At 37.9% G+C, this 21121-nt stretch overlaps 1 protein-coding gene across 1 annotated transcript in view; it reads left to right on the forward strand.

The window, feature by feature from the left end:
- The window catches only part of furinb (furin (paired basic amino acid cleaving enzyme) b), a 135283-nt gene that overhangs the window by 100816 nt on the left and 13346 nt on the right, over positions 1 to 21121 (forward strand). Inside the window, exons 8-11 of the mRNA XM_087797589.1 lie at positions 2569 to 2741; positions 13170 to 13382; positions 15767 to 15867; positions 18678 to 18781. Coding sequence (XP_087653715.1) covers positions 2569 to 2741; positions 13170 to 13382; positions 15767 to 15867; positions 18678 to 18781 — 591 coding nt within the window. The remainder of the gene's footprint in view (positions 1 to 2568; positions 2742 to 13169; positions 13383 to 15766; positions 15868 to 18677; positions 18782 to 21121) is intronic.

The following is a 21121-nucleotide window of genomic DNA, read 5'->3' on the forward strand; positions in this document are numbered from 1 at the left end:
TTCTCTGTGAACGAGAGGTTACAAGAGCAAAGCCCATTATGACCTAATAATATGCTTCAATCCTCCTCCAGCTAGCTGTAATCACCGCTTTGTTTATACAAAAAGTCCCTTGGAGGTTGAGACTTCCCGTATCAGTGACAAACCTCGATACTTAACCAATCACAGCAGAGTGGGCGTGGTTATGGTAAACATGGTTTCATAACCAGAACAGTTTTCAGTGGAAATATATATAAATATTTCAATGAAAAGAGAGTTTTGTACAAACAGACACATACTGATAAATACAATAGAGGTCCAAGATCAACTTAAGACACACTTAAATCAACACATTTTGAAAAATATATTTGTGGGAATAATTGAGACCTAATAAACAGTTAATTAAAAGTAGGCAAAAATGAAAAAAATCGCTGACTTGTAACTCTGTGAATTATGTCTCCATTAACTCAAAAGTAAAAGTATATTTTACCTTCATGTCAGCTTGCAGCGCCGTTCACAGATGTTACCCATAATGCCACTTCTTTGTCTTCATTACCATTCATCCCCCCACAGAACAACAACACCATCCCTGCACTCATAAATTACTTCGCAGCGAGCCTGTGCACATCCTCGTGTCACTATATTATAAATTAACAGCTGTGATTCGCTCCCCGTGCAACAATACCACACGCTCATGTGAGCAGGATTAGTCTGCGGGGAGATGTAAATGTGTGTCTGTAGTAAGCAATTGTCGGTGATTACCGATCAAACGCCATCACTGGCCGTAGTAAGCATACACGTTGTTTTTTTTATTTTTATCTCAAGCCATTGTTTTTTCCATCCTCAGCACAAACACTGGTATTTACCTGTCCACCGCAAACACCAGGGAGTTCCTCTCAACAGCATTTTCAGAAGATGGAGCGAAGTTGATGAGAAATGTTTTGACAGTGATTGCGATTGCGGGTCGTGAACCTCGACTCTACGGGGTTCAAGCTGGACCAAAGAGCTTACGCGGCGGTGAAAAAACATGCTCGACCTTTGTGGACCAATTATGTTTCTACAATCCGGCGCTTGGAAGCTGACGGGCGTTTTTGTGTCGAACGTCTGAATGTGCACGAGCATGTGTCGCTGTTACCTTTGCTGTCAGGTTGTTTGTTTTTTTTATCATGTGAAACTGCCCGACAACTGCTGATGCGATAGACAAAAGATAGAAGCACAAAAAAAAGTAAGAATAACTGCTACTCATTTGATTAACAGCTTCATTTCTTCAGTAAAATTCACATCCACAAAAGAATTTGATTGATTTAGTTTTTTTTTCTTTTCCTTTTCATGTTCCTAATTGTGCTTCAGCTGTGCTCCCATTGGAAAAAATCCAATTTGCCCCAGCATGCCTTTCACTGGCCACGTTGTTCAAGATGGATTATCAAAGAGGATGTTCTCGGATGTAGATTACCGATTTTTGTGGTCAGGGGCGCCCTTCAGGGAGCGAGCAGCCATATTTATTGGTGTGTTATTTCACGCTCTTCCTCAGCGGTTAATGTTTGGAGGATTTATGTGGAGCGGCTCACTTCAAAAGCTCAGGCAGAGTTTAGCTCAGGTGAGATGGAAGGTGACATTTGCCGCTGCCCCGCGGACCGTCTGAGGGGAATCTCTGGAGCATGTGTTTGTGTAGTTCCGTGCTGTTGTTTGTAAACGTGTCACTCCTCTTTCAGGATCATGGTTTCATGTTGTTCTAAAAAGCTGGATTTACATTTAAAGACCTCCAAAAATAAACCTTTTTACATATGATTCATCTACTAATATTATCCTTATATTATGATCTCATAAATATTTCATCAATTTTTAAAGAGGTTTGTTATTTAATTGGAGATTTACATAATTTAGATTTCAACTTTTAAAACATTCTGAGATACTAGTTTTACAGGTTGGTTCATTTAATCTACGATTGCCTCTAGCTGTTATGATAAAAACTAAGCTAGAAAGTATAACATTAACATTCATTTATTTTTTTTTACTTTTTGGGTTAAAAAAACTGCACTTAAACGGTTTCCTTTTTCAGAAGGGCTTACAGGATGGTAAAATTGGGCTTAACAGTTTTTATTTAAGAACCAAACTAGGCCAAAATGTATTCTATGAAGTTTTGCATGCTTGATAACTTGGCTCCTTCCAGTGATTTAAATAATTTGCATTCTGTAATGTTTCTTAAATAAAGTCATAAAATCCAAGTGCTGGATCAATCATGTGTCACAGCTATTTAAAATAAAAAATAATCCAAGCTTTTTTGTTGATATTTTCCCATCTATTCGTCGTTAAATTTTCTTGTTCTGTATAAATTTCCTTCGCTCTAAGAATCTGGCCCTTTGCCCTTTAGTTGAATAGCATTATGGGGTGGTATGTAAAACTGCAGACTAGGCACAAATCTTTTTTTTCTATATGTAGGATATTAAAATTAATCCAACGTTTCTCAAGAAATAGACTAGTATAATGGAACCAGCCAGTTGATACTGGTTTTAAACACACACATACATCTGTCATTCAGACGTCATCCTTGGCTTGCTCATAACCCACTGTGCTCATTAATTTTTTCAACAGGAGTTCGTATGTTGGACGGGGAAGTGACAGATGTGGTGGAAGCCCACTCTCTCAGCATCAACCCCCAGCACATCCACATCTACAGTGCCAGCTGGGGCCCGGAAGACGACGGCAAGTCATTAGATGGACCTGCAAAACTAGCCATGGAGGCCTTCCGTGTCGGGGTCACCAAGGTCAGTCAGCCGGACTTAAGTCTTTTATTTACTCCTTTTATCTTTTATAATTTTTATATTTACTTATAGGTCGGTCAGTATGAATCAAGGCTGACTGACTATAATACTTCAAGTTTGCTCTTGGAACTTTTAAAAAACCCTAGAAAATGAAGCTACACAAAGAGCAAATGGATTGAACAGAAAAGGGTTTTGCGTTGAATAGATGGTGTTTGAAGAGCTTTTTTGAAGGTGCATCACTGAAGGCTGTGTCCCTGAAGATGAGGTGCCTGTTGAGAGTTCTTTTGAGCAACCCACTGTTTGTAGAAGCGTTTAACAGATCCTGCACTCTTGAAGAAGACGTTTGTAGTCGTCAGTTGTTTATCAACAGAAGTTCAAGCGTGACCAAAATATAAAACTGTTCACACAGATGGTGCTGAGCTGTTGTGAAAAACACTGTGACCTTATTGGATGGTGATGTGTCCAAGCCAGGGGGCAGTGGGTGGCGAGGAAGGTCCAAGAAGGGAGCCTTGGTTGAAGAGAAATGTGAGAAAGGCTTCATAAATAGTTAAATAATAAATAAACAGTCAAGGGAAAGAATGGAATGAGTAACTTGTGATTTAAAAGGTTCATTTCATTTTCCTAACAAAGCATTACTGTAATGAAGCCACTACCTGCACTTGAAGAAAGTTGAGTTCGATAAATCCGGGATGTAAATAAGAGGCTTCAGGAGAAAATAAACAAGCACTAAGTTGTGTTCAGAAGAAGCTGAATTTGAATAAAATAAAAAATGAGTCGACAACATGAAGGTTTGGGTAACATCTTTCTGTCAATATAACATCTACTGAAAACTATGCATCCTGGCATTAAATAATTGACTCTTACGTTTATGAAAAAACTACATGAACGAAGTGTTGAAAAAGTTTGTATTTAGATAAAGAGTATTAGTATACTTTTTTTGTCTGCCCTTTGGATGAAATGATTTATCATCAGTGGCCACGAGTGATGATTAAAAGTAAGATTATAGATTAAAGCTACCGAAAAACATTTCAAGACTCCAGATCCCCTACGGGGGGATCTGGAGTCATTCTTCATGCTTGAGAGGCCTACAGTGGAACATACATTAAAATAAACTATATATTTAGGAGGCTTTCTCGATGCTCCTCTGGGTGTGTTCAGCTTAAAAACAGAAACCAGTTGCAGACGGCGACGGTGGAAAGATTATTTCTAGATTTTATTGACTGGGAGTGCCAGTACAGTGGTTCCTCACTTATTGTAGGTTTGTCTGAAATCTACCTACAATTTGTCACTATTCAAATACATGTTGGGGCCTCATACTGCCTTCCTACAACTCTTCTGTAACGTTGTTTTCTTCCCTTTTTTATATACCGATCCAAAGATAAGATTATTTTATAGTGGTTAAGATCAGGGGTTTTACGAAGGTCAGTGAAGGTGTCATGATTCCGAGACACTGGCTTGAGTTGGAGAAAGTGTTTTTAGTGTTCTATGGTAAAGGGTAAGGAGAGAGAGAGTTGTTGTTGTTAAACAGCGCGAGGCGAGAACAGCATGACCATGTTTTAAGCATTAACTGTGACCTATGGCAGACTGTGTATCAGTTACTAAAAAAAGAAATGCAGACTATGGACTGTCTCATAACCTTGTCAGTCAGGAGCACTGCAATATATTTAAATATGCAGTTCTGTATGCAAAGGAAAAAAAACTGAGTGCAGAAAGTAAACTACGATATAGCAAGACGATGAGGGAGTCTGGTGAAAATAAAGTCTGGACCTCTAAGCTGCCAAGTCTACCTCAGATGAGTTAAATAGTGGATAGTAAGATATATATGGGAACTCTTACAGTACCCTTCATCCACTTAACCCTTGTATAGCCTCTGAGTCACCTCGTATCCCTTGTGTTGCCTCAAACACATTTGTTTTTCAGCCACCGGGTCACCTTGAACCAGGGACCATAGAAGTGTTAAAAGCAAATTTACAATTTAGCAGTCAACCATTTGAATTAAAGGAGGTGAAGAGAGGAATGCAAGCAGGGTGGAATGGCTGGAGAAGACTTTTTAATGCTACTCAACGAGGCCATTGTTACTTCAGACAAAATTGGGTTTTTTTTGTTGTTTTTTTGTTTTTTTAAACCAAAATACCTACTGACAGTAATAATCAATACGTCTAAAATAAGATACATTTGTTGTGGCTTGGTAAGTAATGCCTCAAGGACCAGTATCGGGCCCCGGGCTGGTTTGTTGGGGACCACTGCTTTATAGGACAGTAGCTGTGAATTGTATGGTTGAGAAACTCAAAGATATAAATCATAGATGCGACAAAAGTGGAAGGACAAAGATGGAAACATCACTATAGTTTTCAGCAGATCTTATCATGACCTTATATCACGCACCAGCTTAAGCAACAAAATAATTGGGAGGACATGTTGCGTTATGTTCAGGAAAAAAAATGGATTTATATGGAGGTGTCCATAAGAATGAAAAGCTGCATCCATCAGCCAGTGCTGGTGAGGAATAAAAATTGCCTGACAGCAACACAACAGGACCTTTCTGGTTCAGCGTGTGTTCAGGCAGCGAGATTCCCCTCCCACCCGCCCACCACCACCACTGAAGCGTTATCGTCTGGCCCCTGTAACCCACAGCAAAGGCAGCACCAGCTATTAAATTGGCCAGGATGGCTTAAAAGCATTAGCCACAGGTAAAAAAGGCCTCCGTGGGGATACAGTTGTGACAACATCGTACTTTTAGGCATCTATATCTTGAAGGGAAACATCATTTGGGAGATTGAGCTGTCAGAAGGCATTTGACAAATTAAATTGATAGACTCGTCACAAGGGTAAGTGAAAATCTTAGACCAGGGTCAAGCTGAGGTTGTGAGTCACAATCCTGTGATTGAAATTCTGCCTGATTTACTTTGCCCGGAAAAAAAAAAAACACAATCCGATGATGAAGACAAAAAGAGTTGAATATGTGGCAGGAAGGTTCGTTTTTATCTTATCCCAATTTACAGTAATTTTGGTACTTTAAGGGGAAGCTCTGATTCCCATCTCTGGAACTCCTCACCACCTGAACTCAGGAACATGGACTCATTTTACCAGTTCAAATCCCAACTAAAAGAATCTGCTTATTACACCTTTCTTTTTCTCCATTTCCTCTGTGATTTTATCCAGAGCTGCTGCTTTTGTGTTTTGGTGTTTTAAATGTATGGTGAATTTGAGTTATTATAATTAGTAGTAGTAGTAGTAGTAGTATTAGTATTGGTATTATAAATATATAATATAATAATACATTATTATCATCGTCGTCATCATTATTATCATCATTGTTATAATTATTGTTATTATCATTATTATTGTTATGGTTTTTTTAATAGGTTTGTTTTTCTTCATTATGTATATGGACATTTATGGTAATGTGTCTTGTTTTATTTTAATTAATTATATTTTATGTTATTAATCTTATTTCATTCTTCTTATTTCATTTGCTTATTCCGTAATACCACCACCACAACAACCGTGTTGTGTTTACAATACTGGCAATGACAGTTTTCTGATTCTGATTATTATCATTATTATTGTCCGGTGGCCCTTATTTATTCATCATTGTTGTGCATACCATCCTTGAACCCTTTATGTAATACACCTCACTCTAAAATCTTTTAGTTCGACTTTGTTAAACCATGAATCCGCACTGCAACGCAGTAGTATTACTGTAGTGTTACTGTTTGTAACGCGCCTTATAGTCCAAGATATACAGTATATACGTAAACAATGGCTTCAAATCCTTGAGGGCTTATTGACTCCTGAGTTATCTTGCAGAAAGAAGACTATTTTCCGCCTTTATCGACTGATCGTGTGACCTGTGGAAAATGAGGAAAAGTCCTTCACCTTCAGTGCGATAATGTTGAGGTTGTTTTCTTGTTAGCTCTCGAGTCTCATAATGATAGTGGTAAAGGTTTTCTGTAATAAAATAACAAAAATCTACATCACTGATTTTTTTTTTTTTTTTTTTTTTTTACAACACCAGGCTTCCCAGAAGCAATAATGCCATCGTTGTAATTCCGCCGTGCTGCAATTTCATTGTAATAAAAGTAGGTCGACTTATTTTGGACCAGAGCCGAGCTCATCAATGCCGTACCTGCTTACAAAGTCAAAAATCAGACGGAAGTGTGACTGAGAAAAATGCTTTATGCATGACGCAGGTGTTTTAATATAGTGCAGTAGATCTGCTGTTTGAGAGTGCATTAAAACAACTTTAAGATGGTCATCAATAATGTTACAACCACCTGTCTGAAATCCAGTCCACACTCCTGCTGACACTAAAACGGCAGTGCTTCTAGGATCTTTTCGCATTCAGCCTTGGTCAGCTCCCAGAGGAAGTCTCATCCTTAGGAACACATAAACCACTTGTTTATTCATAATTTGGACACAAAAGTTCCTCCAGAGCTCTGGACCAAACTTGAATCCCCCGAGGAGTTTGTCTGGTGCAGTGCGGTTTGGAGATTACAAAAAGATAAAAAGCAACATTAAAGGCAAAAGGAAGTGTTTCTAGTAATCTGGAAAAAACAAAATGCCAGACTACCAACTTCCAAAAATATGGTCACAGCTCTACCATTGGGACCCGAAGCCTTCTCTCAGGACTACCATCATCCAACTCAATGATTCTGCTTCTGTTAAATGTTGTGCTGTTGTCCTGCTATCACTGCTCGGATTTGGAAACTATTTTTATACAATTTATATGAGATGGAATGAAAATAAATATCCTTGAATCATTAAACATTCCCTACGCTATAAAAGGTCCTTGATTTGGCAGCGTTTTACGCAGCTATGAGTGGGCTGCCCGGTCTTTTAGTTTCTAGAATAAAGACAAAGTATGTTCTGACCCACCAGATCCACTGCTGTGAGTAAAACCCCAATTACTGGTTGTTTAAGTGAATGAGGATGTTATTAGTTTAACCCTTGTGTTTCCTCCGGGTGAAGGTGAACCACCTCCTTGGGTGTCAGAAATACATATGCAGTGGAGGGTCACTCCTGTACCCTGCGTGGTCCGGGTTTGACCCGATGCAAAGAAACTTGGGTGTAGGCGGAAAATGAAGGACGACGGGAAGTTTAATAAAGATGAATATGTGTCCAGTAATCTAGAGTGTTACCCTTTTTCTGTATTATTGTCTACACGTGTTGTAGTCTCGCTCTGGAGACCTGTCTCAAGACCACTTTTTTAAGGGTCTCAGTCTTGAATGCATTTTGTCTCGTCCTCGGCGGACTTTGGAATTTTGTTCGAGTCGAGAATGACAAAGAAAACAAGCTGTAGCCGCTGTTCCGGTGTGACTCACTGGTGATTCACCTGCTGTCAAGGGCTTTGAACTCTCGTTCATAATCGCTGTTTTAAACACAATTTTAACACATGAAATGCTTAACAATCACATTAGTGGTGAAAGAGACAGATTGATGCTCTTTCTATTGAATGCTGATGAGGGTTTTTATGTCGTGGTTCTCAGGCTTAATCACCAAGTTCGTGAGCAAAGAGTTTTATGTTGTTTTGACCTAAACTAAACTTAATTTATTTCCTTTATTACTCATAATTGGTTGCTGTGAAATAATGGTAATTGAGCACGACAGCTGACTTCACACTCATGGAACTAAAGCACTCTCTTTAACCAGCAAATCACTATTTACGGATTTGATTCAGATTCCAAGGATTAAGACGACATAAAAACTGCTCTATCCTCTGGCAAAAATAAATCTGAGTTATTGTCAAAGTTAGTTCATCAATAATAACCTTAGGCTAATTTACCACGGTAACCATGTTTAATAGTAACCGATGCATCCCTACACCTGAGCATCTATTTAAGTATTTTTAGAAATTATTCTTGGGGTGTTTAGGGGAGGCTTTCGAGGGGTGGCAATATGACAGACGTATATACTGAATTGAATCAATTCGGATAGCAAATTATGGTGGCATAGGCTGTCTTTAAGGATGGCTTTTGCCACCCTATGCAACCCCGGTATATAATGTCGGTAGTTCCGCCCATGTTTCCCCACAGCCACATTCAATTGTTATATAAAACATTTATTTACATTACTTAATTTGAATGTATAAATAATTGATATAAAAGCAATTGTCGAAAAAAGACTGGCTTCTTCTTATATCTTGGTCTTATCTCGGCCTCAATACTCTACGGTAATGTCTTGGTCTCAGTTTGTGTGTTCTTTACAACTATTGTCCACGTTTATCCGTCTGTTTTATTAAGATATTCAGAAAGTGTAGGACAAGAAACGGATGAATCAATCAGGGTGGAAGTCAGGATAACAATCTGGATCCACTGACCTTTTGAAGGATTTTTTTACTATATTTGACTTGAAATATATGAATTACATTTCAAATGCTATAAAAGAGGGAAATATACTTTTGATTGAGAATTTGGGGAAATTGTCCTTTGGTATGAGTAAATTGTTGTCTGTCTTTGTGTGCTCTCCAGCGTCCTGTCCAGGGTGTCCCCTGCCTCTCACCCAATGAAACTGTGATAGGCTCCAGTCTCCCCGCAACCCCCATAAGGGATAAAGCGGTAGAAAATAAAAGAATGCTATAAAAGATATATGGATATATATATAACCTAATTCGCCCCTTTGTAAAATTCATTTTTTTAAATTAGGTAAAGTATATGGTGGGTTTAGTGTGAAAGAAAAGTAAAAACAATATGTTGCTGGATAACAATGAAAATAAAATATTTTGTACACAATGCAACATTTATCAATAACCTGAAGTTTGACACGTGCTCAGAACAAAAAGCTGTTTCCCTGAAAGCGGATCTGTCGTTTGATAACCGATGTGGGTGGAAATGGTAAATAATGGATGATTATTCCTGGTAGAAGCAAATAGAAGAAGAAAAACAACACATTGTCATTCCAAATTAGAATCCACTGCATGTATCTGCTGGAAACAATGAATCTACAGGATTCTGAACCAAAAAAAAAAAAAAACATATGTATGTATTAGTTATCTACACTATGTATCTTAAAAACATGTGTCGAATGTTCACAGATAATGAAAAAGGTTGGATAAAAATAAGTTTAGGGTTTTAAACTGAAAACAAATCTGAGCGAGATGGTGACGTCTCACTCCATCTATAAGTCGCCCCGGGCGTAGTTTTTTCTGCAGACCACTGGTCTCACGCTGCTTCATATTGAAGGTCAGCGCTGTAAGAAGGGGCCAAAGCAAAAATAGGCGTCAGGAAAATCAATTTCTAAGGTCAAATATGACAAAAAGAAATATCAACAAAGTACTCTTGTTGGTTGTTTTTTGTGTGTGTTGACTGATGCTCTCTCCATTCACGCCAATAAATGAGTAATTAAATAAGCGGAAGACAAATGAGCAAATTAGGTCGGATGCGTCTGGGGAAATACGTGATTATCTTCTGTTGGAAGTGTCCCTGAGGGTCCTAGTCACACATTTACTCCTTTTTATTAGACCGTGTTTTGGATTCAATCACATTGCAACGGTTTAACCCACGAGTTGATAGGATTGAATGCGAACGCCATGTGTGGTTTACCTGCTAATCTTCCGGCGTATTACGTCGTCGTCTGTCTCGACATGTGTTTGATTTTATAATTAAATCTCTGTTTGTTTGTGATTTACTACCATGATGCACGAGATGTTTCCCCACGTGATGATATTTTAATATTCCTGATGCCCTCGCGGCCGTATACATTTTTCCAAAACAAAGCACATAAAGGCTCTCGCCTTCTAATCCCACTGGAATTGCGAAGCTTGTGCACAACGTCCCCGAGCTAATATCACTTCTTCCGTGTAATCTGATTTTCCTTCTACAGTGGGCAACAAAGAACATCGAACATGTCAACTTTAGCTTGATTTAATGTTAAGTTAGGGACTCGTAGGATGGGGTTTTTTTTCCTTTCAGGTCCCAAAGTATGATCAATTTAGGCAAATGTGGTCGAGTTTGACAGTAATGAGTGGATTACACTTGACGTGTCGGCGTGACACTGAGGAAAATGAGTTCAGCCATGAAAGACCCTAGGCTAGAAAAAAACACAGTTTAAAATGATATGAAACATGTATTTAATTTAATAGACAATGCCATGATAGAAACATACAAATAAAAATGGCATTTATTGTTAAATACTTTTTTTTTCTTTTTTTAAAGATAGTAGATAATGAAGCTACAAGAATTGCATTTCAAGGAGAAAATGCAATGTGAATGCTGAATCTGCCGACTCTGAATACTATTTCAATACTTTCAAGCATTTCAGTTTACAGAGTAAAAATGTGTGGAAACAGTTGAAATCATGGCATAAAGGAAAAAGACTGATGTGAAAAAGTTGAAATAAACTGAAAATGGTTGAGAAAAAGAAACAAAAGAAAAGGAAGAAGCATACATTAAAGGAGAAGAAAAAGAAGAACCAGAAGAAATACTAGAAGTACTAGAATTTGTAGTTGAAGTAGAAGTAGTGGAGGTAGAAGTAGTAATACAAGTAGAATAAGTAGTAGAAGTAGTATTACAAGTAGAATTAGAATAATTAGTAGTAGTTGTAGTTGAAGAAGTAGTAGAATAAGTAGTAGAAGTAGAATAAGTAGTAAAGGTAGTATAAGAATTAGTAGTAGAATAAGTATTAGTAGTAAAAATAGGTTTACAACTTTCAATAAATAAGAATGTAGGTTTAATTAAAAATGGGGGGAGGGTTTGAAATGTCTAGTGTTTATACTTGAAAAAAAAAAAATACTATTACCATTTTTCCAAGGTCAAAAGACCTCCTTTTATTGTGGACTTTTCCAGCATATTTAAAAATGTATTCTTTAAAGAAGACAAGGCCACCTCAACTTCCTTCGGGTGATACTACTTTGAGTCTCTCCCCGATTAACTATTTAATCCTGAAGAGAGATTCCATGTTTCCAAAGTTTCTATCTATCCATCAATTATCCTTCCACCTATCATTAATCCGTCCATCCATCCGTAAACAAATCTTCCATCCAGTCATCCATCATTTAACTTCAGCCTTGAGTTTAGAATTAATTCTTGCATCACAAGTTTCTTAATTCCCACCAGTTTTTCCAACGAAATTCAAGCACTTTACGGAGGACACGGTGAATTTTTAACAAGCTACATTGAAAAGCGTCTTTCAAATAGTTTGTCCTCTTGACCGTAGAAACAATTGTGCTGTTGCAGCCATTTCCTGTTCTTTAGAAGGCGCCCGGCAGCCCGGCCCGCCCGCCAGCTGACATTTATTCTAATCAATTGTGCGTTCACATGCTTTTCAGAAGGTCACGTATCGAAATTATGATGGTGTCAGGCTGATTTTACAAAATAGGGAAGTCAATTATCCCATCATTTTGGCTGCTTTTGAACCTGCACACAATAGTTAACGGAGCCACCTTTTTTTTTTTTACCAGATGTTAGATTGAAGGTAAACATGACATTTAAATGGTTTTAAACATGTCTATGAATGTTAACGTACTTGTCTAGATTAGTTAAAAACCTGTGATAGGGATGGAAATAAGGAATGCTTGTTATATTTTTGTTAAAATAAGAATTACCGTGACTTATGTGCCTCTCATGAAGTAGCAATATTATGTTTTTAATAACTAAACTGTTTATTTATTCAGTGTCCAATGTAAAACATTGTTCAATAAACACCATAATGTTTGAAATGTAGTGTATTAAAGATGATGATACTGACCAGAACAACCCGGTTTAAGAACTCTTTCTTTCTGTCTTCGTGAATATTTTTTAATTCATGTCTTTTTATTGTATTAATTAATCATTTATATGCAACTTGATTTTTATTACACTTTGATTTAGTGTAAAATATTATCTTAATCTCATTTTATTCATTTACATTATATAATACTTTTATTCTGTAATGTTACCACAAAAATACTGCGATCATGGCAATAAAAAACATTCAGATTCTGTTTATCATTTTATTTATATATTTATTTAATTTTATTTCCCTCCTTTTTTTAATGTTAAAAAATTGTACCTATTTCATATAAAAATATTTAAAAATGTTCAATGTAAAATATTTTCAATGTAAATAATATACTGTATATATAATATATAATGTCAAATTACTACTTTCACTTTTAACCAACTTGATGAATCACTTTATTTTATTTCATTTATCGCATTTATATTGTAACACCACAAAAATATTGCTGTTGACATTTTAATATTAATATAATAATATTGCACATTATTTTGAATAAACTTGTTTAAATTCCTATTCTGATTATTAACTTAAAAGTTCTTTTTCTATACTAAATATGTTGCTGTGTATGTGAAAATTGTTCAACCGTACCAATGGATGATGCGTCAAATAACCTTATAGCACTTCTTAAAGGTAAAATAAATGAAGTATAAAAACTGTTCCTTCTGAAGTTCAGTTTCTCGAAGTCTCTCACTCATACTTTGTCTTCTGCTTCAGGGACGGAGTGGCCTGGGCTCCATCTTCGTCTGGGCCTCGGGAAACGGCGGCAGAGAGCAGGACAGCTGCAACTGCGACGGCTACACCAACAGCATCTACACGCTGTCCATCAGCAGCACCACCGAGTCCGGCAACGTGCCGTGGTACAGCGAGCCGTGCTCGTCCACCCTCGCAACCACCTTCAGCTCCGGGAACCCAGGAGAGAAACAGATGGTGGGTGTAAACACGAGCATGTAAAATTGTCCTTACATTATTCCGATTAAAAATAGTGCATGTTTCGCCGCTTTCGTTGTAATGGCCAATATCTGCTTATGATTCTTTTAGGCAGTAAAAAGGAAGCTAAGATTCACAATTACACTGACTGATGTGCCGCGTACATGGAAACAAAGATGTCAAACAGCGTTGAGAGCCACAAGCTGCTTGTCAGCCGAAGAAAGAAATGCCCCTGGGATGTAGAATAATATAGATTTATCATTTGCTTCAAATACACCAGAAGCGAGCTGCAGGCGCGCACGCATTACTCTTCAAATAGAGGGAATGGAATCAATTTAAAATTCATCCCCGCTGACGCTTTTTATTGGTGTGCGGGGACGACATTAGTTGATGTTCACCCACATTGCTTTCTAACGCTGAGCCTCGTTTAGAGGATGAGTTCGGATTTTAAGGGAAACTAACATGTTTGATTTAGGATGTGACATGTAAGGTCCTCTTTTTTTGCAGGACACACTGTATTCATGTCAGCATTTTATTCACAGACGACCTACAGATTTAAACAAAAAACAGTCAAATTAAATCATATTCAGTTTGTTTTTACTGATTTTCAATAGTTTATTTTTTGGGTAAACTTGACTAAAAAGAGCGACTGGAAGAGTCAAGAGTCCCAGGCTATTGTTACTTATAAATGACATATTTTCAAATGAAAACACCTTTCAAACAGTAACAAAAGAACGGAAGCGTTAACCCAGTAATAATAGTTAAACGGTACCAGACATCTGCTGTCTCACCTTCTCTTTCCTGGTCGCCCCAGAGAAAACCTGAGCGTCCTCAACTCTGACTCTTCTAACTCGCGTCTCGGTCGTCTCCATCTACTGGAGTTGATTCTAAATATAAACATCAATACATCCATCTATCTAAATATTATTTTAACCATCCATCCACCAATTCCTCCATCCATATATTTATTCATCCGTCCACCCACACATCCATCTATCATTCATTTATCTATCCATCCACACGTACTTCTATCTAAATATAATAAATAATCCACCCTTCAATACATCAATAAATCTATCTATAATTAATGTATCGTCCATCATTCCTTCATAAATATCAATCCACTCATACATCCATCTAAATATGTATTTATCCATCCATCCACACGTCCAGCCATTCATCCTTTCATCCACACATCCACTGATTAATGTAGAATCCATCATTCTTTCATCCACTCATTATTAATCCATCTATACATCTGTAATCCATCCATCCATCCATCCATCCTTCCATCTATCGGGAGAATATTTATACATAGATATATAGAGATATATAAATTTCAATCTTCATTTATCCTTAAATCTATAATTCATCCTTCCATCTACACATCCATCCATTTATTTTTCAACCCATAATTTTTCCATCCACCCATCATTCATCCATCCATGCCTCCATCCATCCGTTTCGATTCAAAGGCAGCCAGAAATGTAGAACAGTGCACTGAGCAAAGAACATCATTTTGTTTACCAATCAATAGAACTGAGTCATAGTTCTGTTTATAAGTAGTTGTGTCACTGACCTGCTGACTTTGACTGCCCTGGATCTTCAGAAGCCTTAGATAATAATGAGAGATTACACATAATAATTAAATGAACACATCAACATTGGTGACAAATGCCTTAAACAAGTTCAACATAATTATTATTTTATCTGTTGCTGCTTGTGTTCACTTTTAATATGTATGATTCTAAATGTGTAAACATGGAAACAAACTTGAGGAAGATAACAAAAAAAAGAGGTCTAGCCTCCTCCATGGCATGATGGGTTGCTTGGATGGGAGCGATTGGCATGTGAAGAGGTAACTGGCACTAGTTTCTGCTGAATTTATATCCCACATCTTGTCTTTTGGTTCTGGATCCAGTATGCTTAGTAGGTGGAACAGTAAGTAAGTAATGCAGAAGTACCTACACTCTTCTCAAGCTTTAGGGCCTATATTAGTATTTTTAATAGCCTGTCTTAACGTATATTCAGACTCTCGTCATCGTCCTAAATGACCCCGACACGCTTCATTAGCTTCCTGGCACAGTTGCGACGCGACAGCAGAGGTTAGAACAACACAGGAGTCACTTCAGCTGCCAGGGTCGTGGAGCTGAATTGGCTGACACTGGCTTTGACCTCCATTGTGACACCCAACCCCAGAGTCTAGACTAGAAAAAAAAAAAAAAAGGATCCTGCTGACTTTTGTCGCCAGTCTCTGGTGACGGAGACCCATCCCGCTGATTTACTGACTCATTTCTCTGGACTGGTACTGAAGTGGACAACCCTGTAACTGTGTTTTTCTTTTTTTTTCCCCCTTTTTTTCCTTTTGCTCTCCCATCTCCAAGGTGACCACTGACTTGAGGCAAAAGTGCACAGACTCTCACACTGGGACGTCTGCGTCGGCTCCGCTGGCCGCTGGGATAATCGCTCTGGCTCTGGAGGCGAAGTGAGTGCGAATGTCATTCAACGCTGCTGTCGGCTCTTTTTCATTTGTCAGAAGCAATTACATGTGTGCATTTTTACGAGCATTAAAACCGATGCAGATTCACTACGAAGCCGCGGAAGAATCCGTCGCTATAGTTACAGGCGTTTATTTAACAGAACACAATTAGAGATGAATAAAAAAAAAAAACCTGAAGGGCAAGTGGCGATTATCTGAAAGGTTCACCTTGTTCTGAGGGTGGAATGATCCAGGTACTTGTCAGCAGCTTAAACACATCTCATTATCCTCGATTCTTTTGTAACCTTTTTCCACATATTAACTTGTCCGATCTTCATAATGATCCCCGTTTTGCCGAGGTTCAGACGAGCCGTCGACTGTCACAGGATATTCCCTTTTCCTCAGCAGACGGTCGGGGAAGGAAGACACAGTTTATCTCTCCCACTGTCGCCTCTGATATCCCGATGGGAGGGCAGCACCTGTCAGAGAACGACGTGTTGACTATTCCTCACTTTCACCCCCAAACCTCACCAGGAGTCTCCCCCCCTCTCTACCCCCCCCCCCCCCCCCCCACAATCATGAGCATCAGAGTGAAGGAGTGATTTTCATTCTTTTCCTGAGACCTTGTTTAAATTCTCGGGGATGAAATCGTTTAATAGTGTTTGGTCTTTCAAGTGTTTTATTATTTTCTGCCGTCGCTCTTCGCCGAGGTGACATTGAGTGGATGTGGATCTTGTCCATTAATATCACATGAGAGGATGTGCTGATGTGAATGCTGATGGTGAGCAATGATGCGCTTTTTACAGCGATGCCGTGTATCTATTTCTGTCGGGCTGTGGCGTCTGCACCTCAGTTGTGATTCATGGTTTGGTTACCCTAACAAGTTTTGGATCTCACCCACGGTGAATATAACTCAGTTGGTGTTTTGTTTTTTTTAACTTTACTTTGAGTCGATGGATGGATTCTGTCTGCTTGAAATCTTAAACTGGAAAATGCCAAAAATATGTATTATATAAAGGTATATTTTCAGATCGATCAAATACATTTCAAAGCATTTCTTTTGTTTGGCTTTCTAGCAAAAAGCAATAGGTCATGACCTTTTTGTGTACGTGTTAAATCTGATTCAATAAACTCAATTAAACCCTCGCGCTATCTCAGGGTCAAGGTGAACTGAAGGCCTGAAAACAAATGTGTTTTTGGTATCCCTTGTGTTGTCTCTGGGTTAAAGTTCATTCCATTTTTTTTCGGGTCTTCGGGTCACCTTGACCCTGAGATAACTCAAGGGTTGAAGTGGGGAAGAAAACGGTAACATAATCATATAATGTGATGGATGCCTTTGTCTATGGATTTTGTTTGGGGATGTGATAAAATATCTTGATTTTTTTTTTTTGATGTTGTGATTTTGTTTTCTACATTCTGTGTTGAGAAGCTAATGTAAGAGCATAATTATGGTTTAAAGAAACATTTACAAATTATCAGTGAAATAGGAACAAGCTGTGAAAGACATTCTATTTGATTAAAAACAAGCATTTTAGACAAAATGTGATTTTGTATTGTGTAGTTGCAATGAATAAAAAAAAAATGTATAAAATTAAGATGTTCATTAAAAAGTATTATGAAAAAATCTAAATTATTATAATTAGGATTAGATGAGAATCAAAAACTACAACAAAAAAAAGAAAATACGGAAAAATTGGCCTATCCTAACGCCTATCCAAATAGATTAAAGTCCCAATCTATATTCTATTCAACGAAATGGATTTGGCTACAAAGCAGAAAACAATGATTGCTGATCCAGTTCCCTTGAGCAAGAGTCCGGTCCACACAGACGATGTATAAATGAGCTGAGTTAGTCGAGGCCATGAGCAGGACGAGTTTGTTTATTAAACTCATTGTCTCGGCAGTGATGGAAGCCAGTAATGAACTGTCCGGTCAAGTAATTGGCTGTAAAGCTTCAGTGGGTTTGTTAAGATAAGATATCTTTCCTTGTCCGGCTCCGGTGTAGATAACTGTCAACAATCCGGCACTTCAATTAAAACTATTTAATTTGTAGCCTCATTATACGATATTAACAAAGCTTCAGCAACAACTTGGCAAACTAAGAAGAACAATGAGTGCTTTAACTTCATAATGAGAAGGTGAACAAATGAGGAAATATTAAAGAAAGAAAGGAAATATATACATTAAGTTAAGTGGTGTGTTTTTTTTAAATGGATAAATCTTCTACATAAGCCTAACTGAACATCATAAGATTAAGCTGAGGTATTAAACAGAACAAATTCTCTTAAAATATTAAACAAACTGCATGAATAAATGTATGAGTCTCTTCTAAAATAGCTTTGAATTTAAAAAACTCCGGCGTCCAGAGATGTTATAGGAATGCCGCGGGGGGCCGAAGCGGCAGTGATTTTTGGGATAACGTCTCAGGTCTTGCTGAGCAGAAGCCTCCAAACAAATATAATATTACACATTACATAAGAATCATCTTCACGGGGTTACGGCGATGGATAATTACAGCGTGTGAAGAATATTGAGGCTGTAATTGAAAAAGGCTGGTGGTGAGAGTGGCGACACACCGGAGCATGTACGCGTCCTGGAGGTCTCTGAACACGGCGTTTACAGACATCAGTGATCTACTTTCAATGCTTATTAAAATTCATGAGTCCTATAATGACGCTTTCTCTTCTGCCTCCATGTTTAAAGACACTGCCGATGATGGATGTTTGTCACTCGTGTTTGACACGTCTCTCTGTCTCCCCGCTCACACCCAGACGTCTTTAAGTTTGTCTTTGAAAAAAAAAAATGTCTGTCCTCAGCGTGAACCTGACATGGAGAGACATGCAGCACCTGGTGGTGAGAACGTCGCAGCCCAAGCAGCTCAGTGCAGGCGACTGGAGGACTAATGGAGTGGGACGCAGAGGTGAGCCGGACACGACCTGTCAGATCTTATCAGAACTTTGATATAAGTGTATCTTAAATAGATCTTCAACTTCTATTGTACTGATCAGTATGTGTCTGTTTGAAAAAAAACTCTCCTTTCATTTAAATATATTTGCATTAGAAAATGTGTTCAAGCTCCGCCCACTGAAAAAACTTTTTCTGGAGATGAAATCTTGTTTACCATAACCACACCATCTCTGCTGTGATTGATCAAATATCAGTTAGTCAACAGGCGTCGAAAATCGTGGAAGTTTCAACATCTAAGGGACTCGTTGTATAAACAAAGCAGGGTGGGATTACAACTTGCTGAGGAGAAGGGAAGCACATTATTATGTTATAATGGACTTCGCTCTCTTAACCTCGTTACCTGTTCGCCAGGATTTCAGACAGTGGAGAACTTTATAAATGAATAACTTGAAAACATCATCATGATGAGGGACTTACTGCATCTTGGAGAGGAAGACTTCAACATTTGAAACATGTCAGGAAAGTTGTTTTTTTTACCTTAGTTGTCCTTTCAGTGAATCAATGGATGACAAAACTATTACAATATATTGTAATATCTGGCATATAACCTGCTACGTCTTAGACTCCTTAAGTCATCTGAGCTACAGGTTTGTCACACAAAATCTGGTTGCTAGACACGGATAAATAAGAAGAAAACAACTACTACTATCATTCAAGATCCCTCATGATGGGAAACAAACAGATAAATGCATATTATTAAAGTTAAAGATGAGCATCTGGCCCTCCAAGAGAGAAATAAATATGCAGCATCTAAGCTTGGGAGCAATAAATCAGAGGCGGGACGTTGGAGACGACAGCGTAAAGCGCTGACTCTGTTTTTATGAAATGCTTTCAGAGGTTAAAAGTGGATGGCCCTCACTTTACAATGTTCTGGTCGACTGGTTATTCCTTTAATCTTTCCATTTTAAACATTTTTTCGTGTACCATCTTTCTGTGTTGATATTTAATCTTGCAACATTGACACTTTCTGCTTATAGAAAGATGAGAACTGTGTACAGTACAGGCCAAAGGTTGGACACACCTTTACATTCAATGTCTTTATTTTCATGACTATGTAGATTGATTATCCATGAAGGCTTCAAAACTATGATTATATGAATATATGTAGAATATTGTAAATTTGACATAACTGAAATCTTGTCTTATAGTCTAGGTTCTTCAAAATAGCCACATTTTTTCTAATGACTGCTTTGTAGACTTTTGTATTTTTCTGGATGAATTTCAAGAAGTAGTCACCTGACATTATATTTACTTTACAGGTGTGTCTTTACTGTGTGGTATTTCTTGACTTTTAATGGAGTTGGTCCATCGGTTGTGTTGTGCAGAAGTCAGGTTGAAACACAGCCTTATTGGAAAACTGTTAGAATTCATGTAATGACAAGAACCAGGTCAGGTAGATTAAGAGAAACGAGAAATGATGATAAGAAACCAAGGTCATCCAGACCGTAAAATTCCAAATACTTTGAATGATTAGGTGTGTCCAAACTTTTGGCCTGTACAGTATGTATAAATTGTATTTTCTTCTGAAATCTTCTCGCAGTGGATTGTATTCAGGTGTACCTTCTGGTGATTACTGTGGATAAAAATAACTTTTTTCCATTTGACGTTTTAGACATGGTTGATGGACATTATAACCATTAGGGTCTCGATATGAGAGCCAGGCCCGTCAATACATCCAACCATTAGAGACAGTTGTTTGTCATTTGTAAATAGCCAGCCTGAACCTAAACGTCTGCCCTTCAATACTCATACAAATGATCCATTTTATTTTGCAGAGAATGAAATGATGATTTCAAGGACATCTTAAATAAACTAACCCTTTTTTTTAAGCATCATTTCAGAGGTAGTTGTTGAATAGTTTGATGATGACCTAAACAATACCTGTCCCTACTGGCACTACAATAAAGAACATCATGGAGTTACATATTTGGACACTTATTTCTACTTGTGAATCAAAGTTTTAACGCTCTTTGCGGGAAAATATTTTTTTCATTCTGGATATCCATCCTCATTAGTATAGTGGACAGAATCTTCTCCTATCACACAGAACAACAGGGTTCGATTCTCCGTCAGGGAGGTTGCCGGTTCGCTTCCAGGTCCGGAGGCAACTTGTGACCTTCATTTGTGGAGTTTATATGTTCTCCACGTGTGTCCTGGGTTTCCAAAAAACATACATAGGTTGATTGAGAAGTCTCTCCCTGTCCAGGGTGTTCTGACCTCTCGCCCGAAGAAACCCTAATTGGGGAATAAGCGGTAGGATGGATGGATATCCATATATGGATCATTAAAGAAG

The sequence above is a fragment of the Callionymus lyra genome, chromosome 8 (genome assembly GCF_982586985.1).
Source record: "Callionymus lyra chromosome 8, fCalLyr1.hap1.1, whole genome shotgun sequence".
Lineage (NCBI taxonomy): Eukaryota > Metazoa > Chordata > Actinopteri > Syngnathiformes > Callionymidae > Callionymus > Callionymus lyra.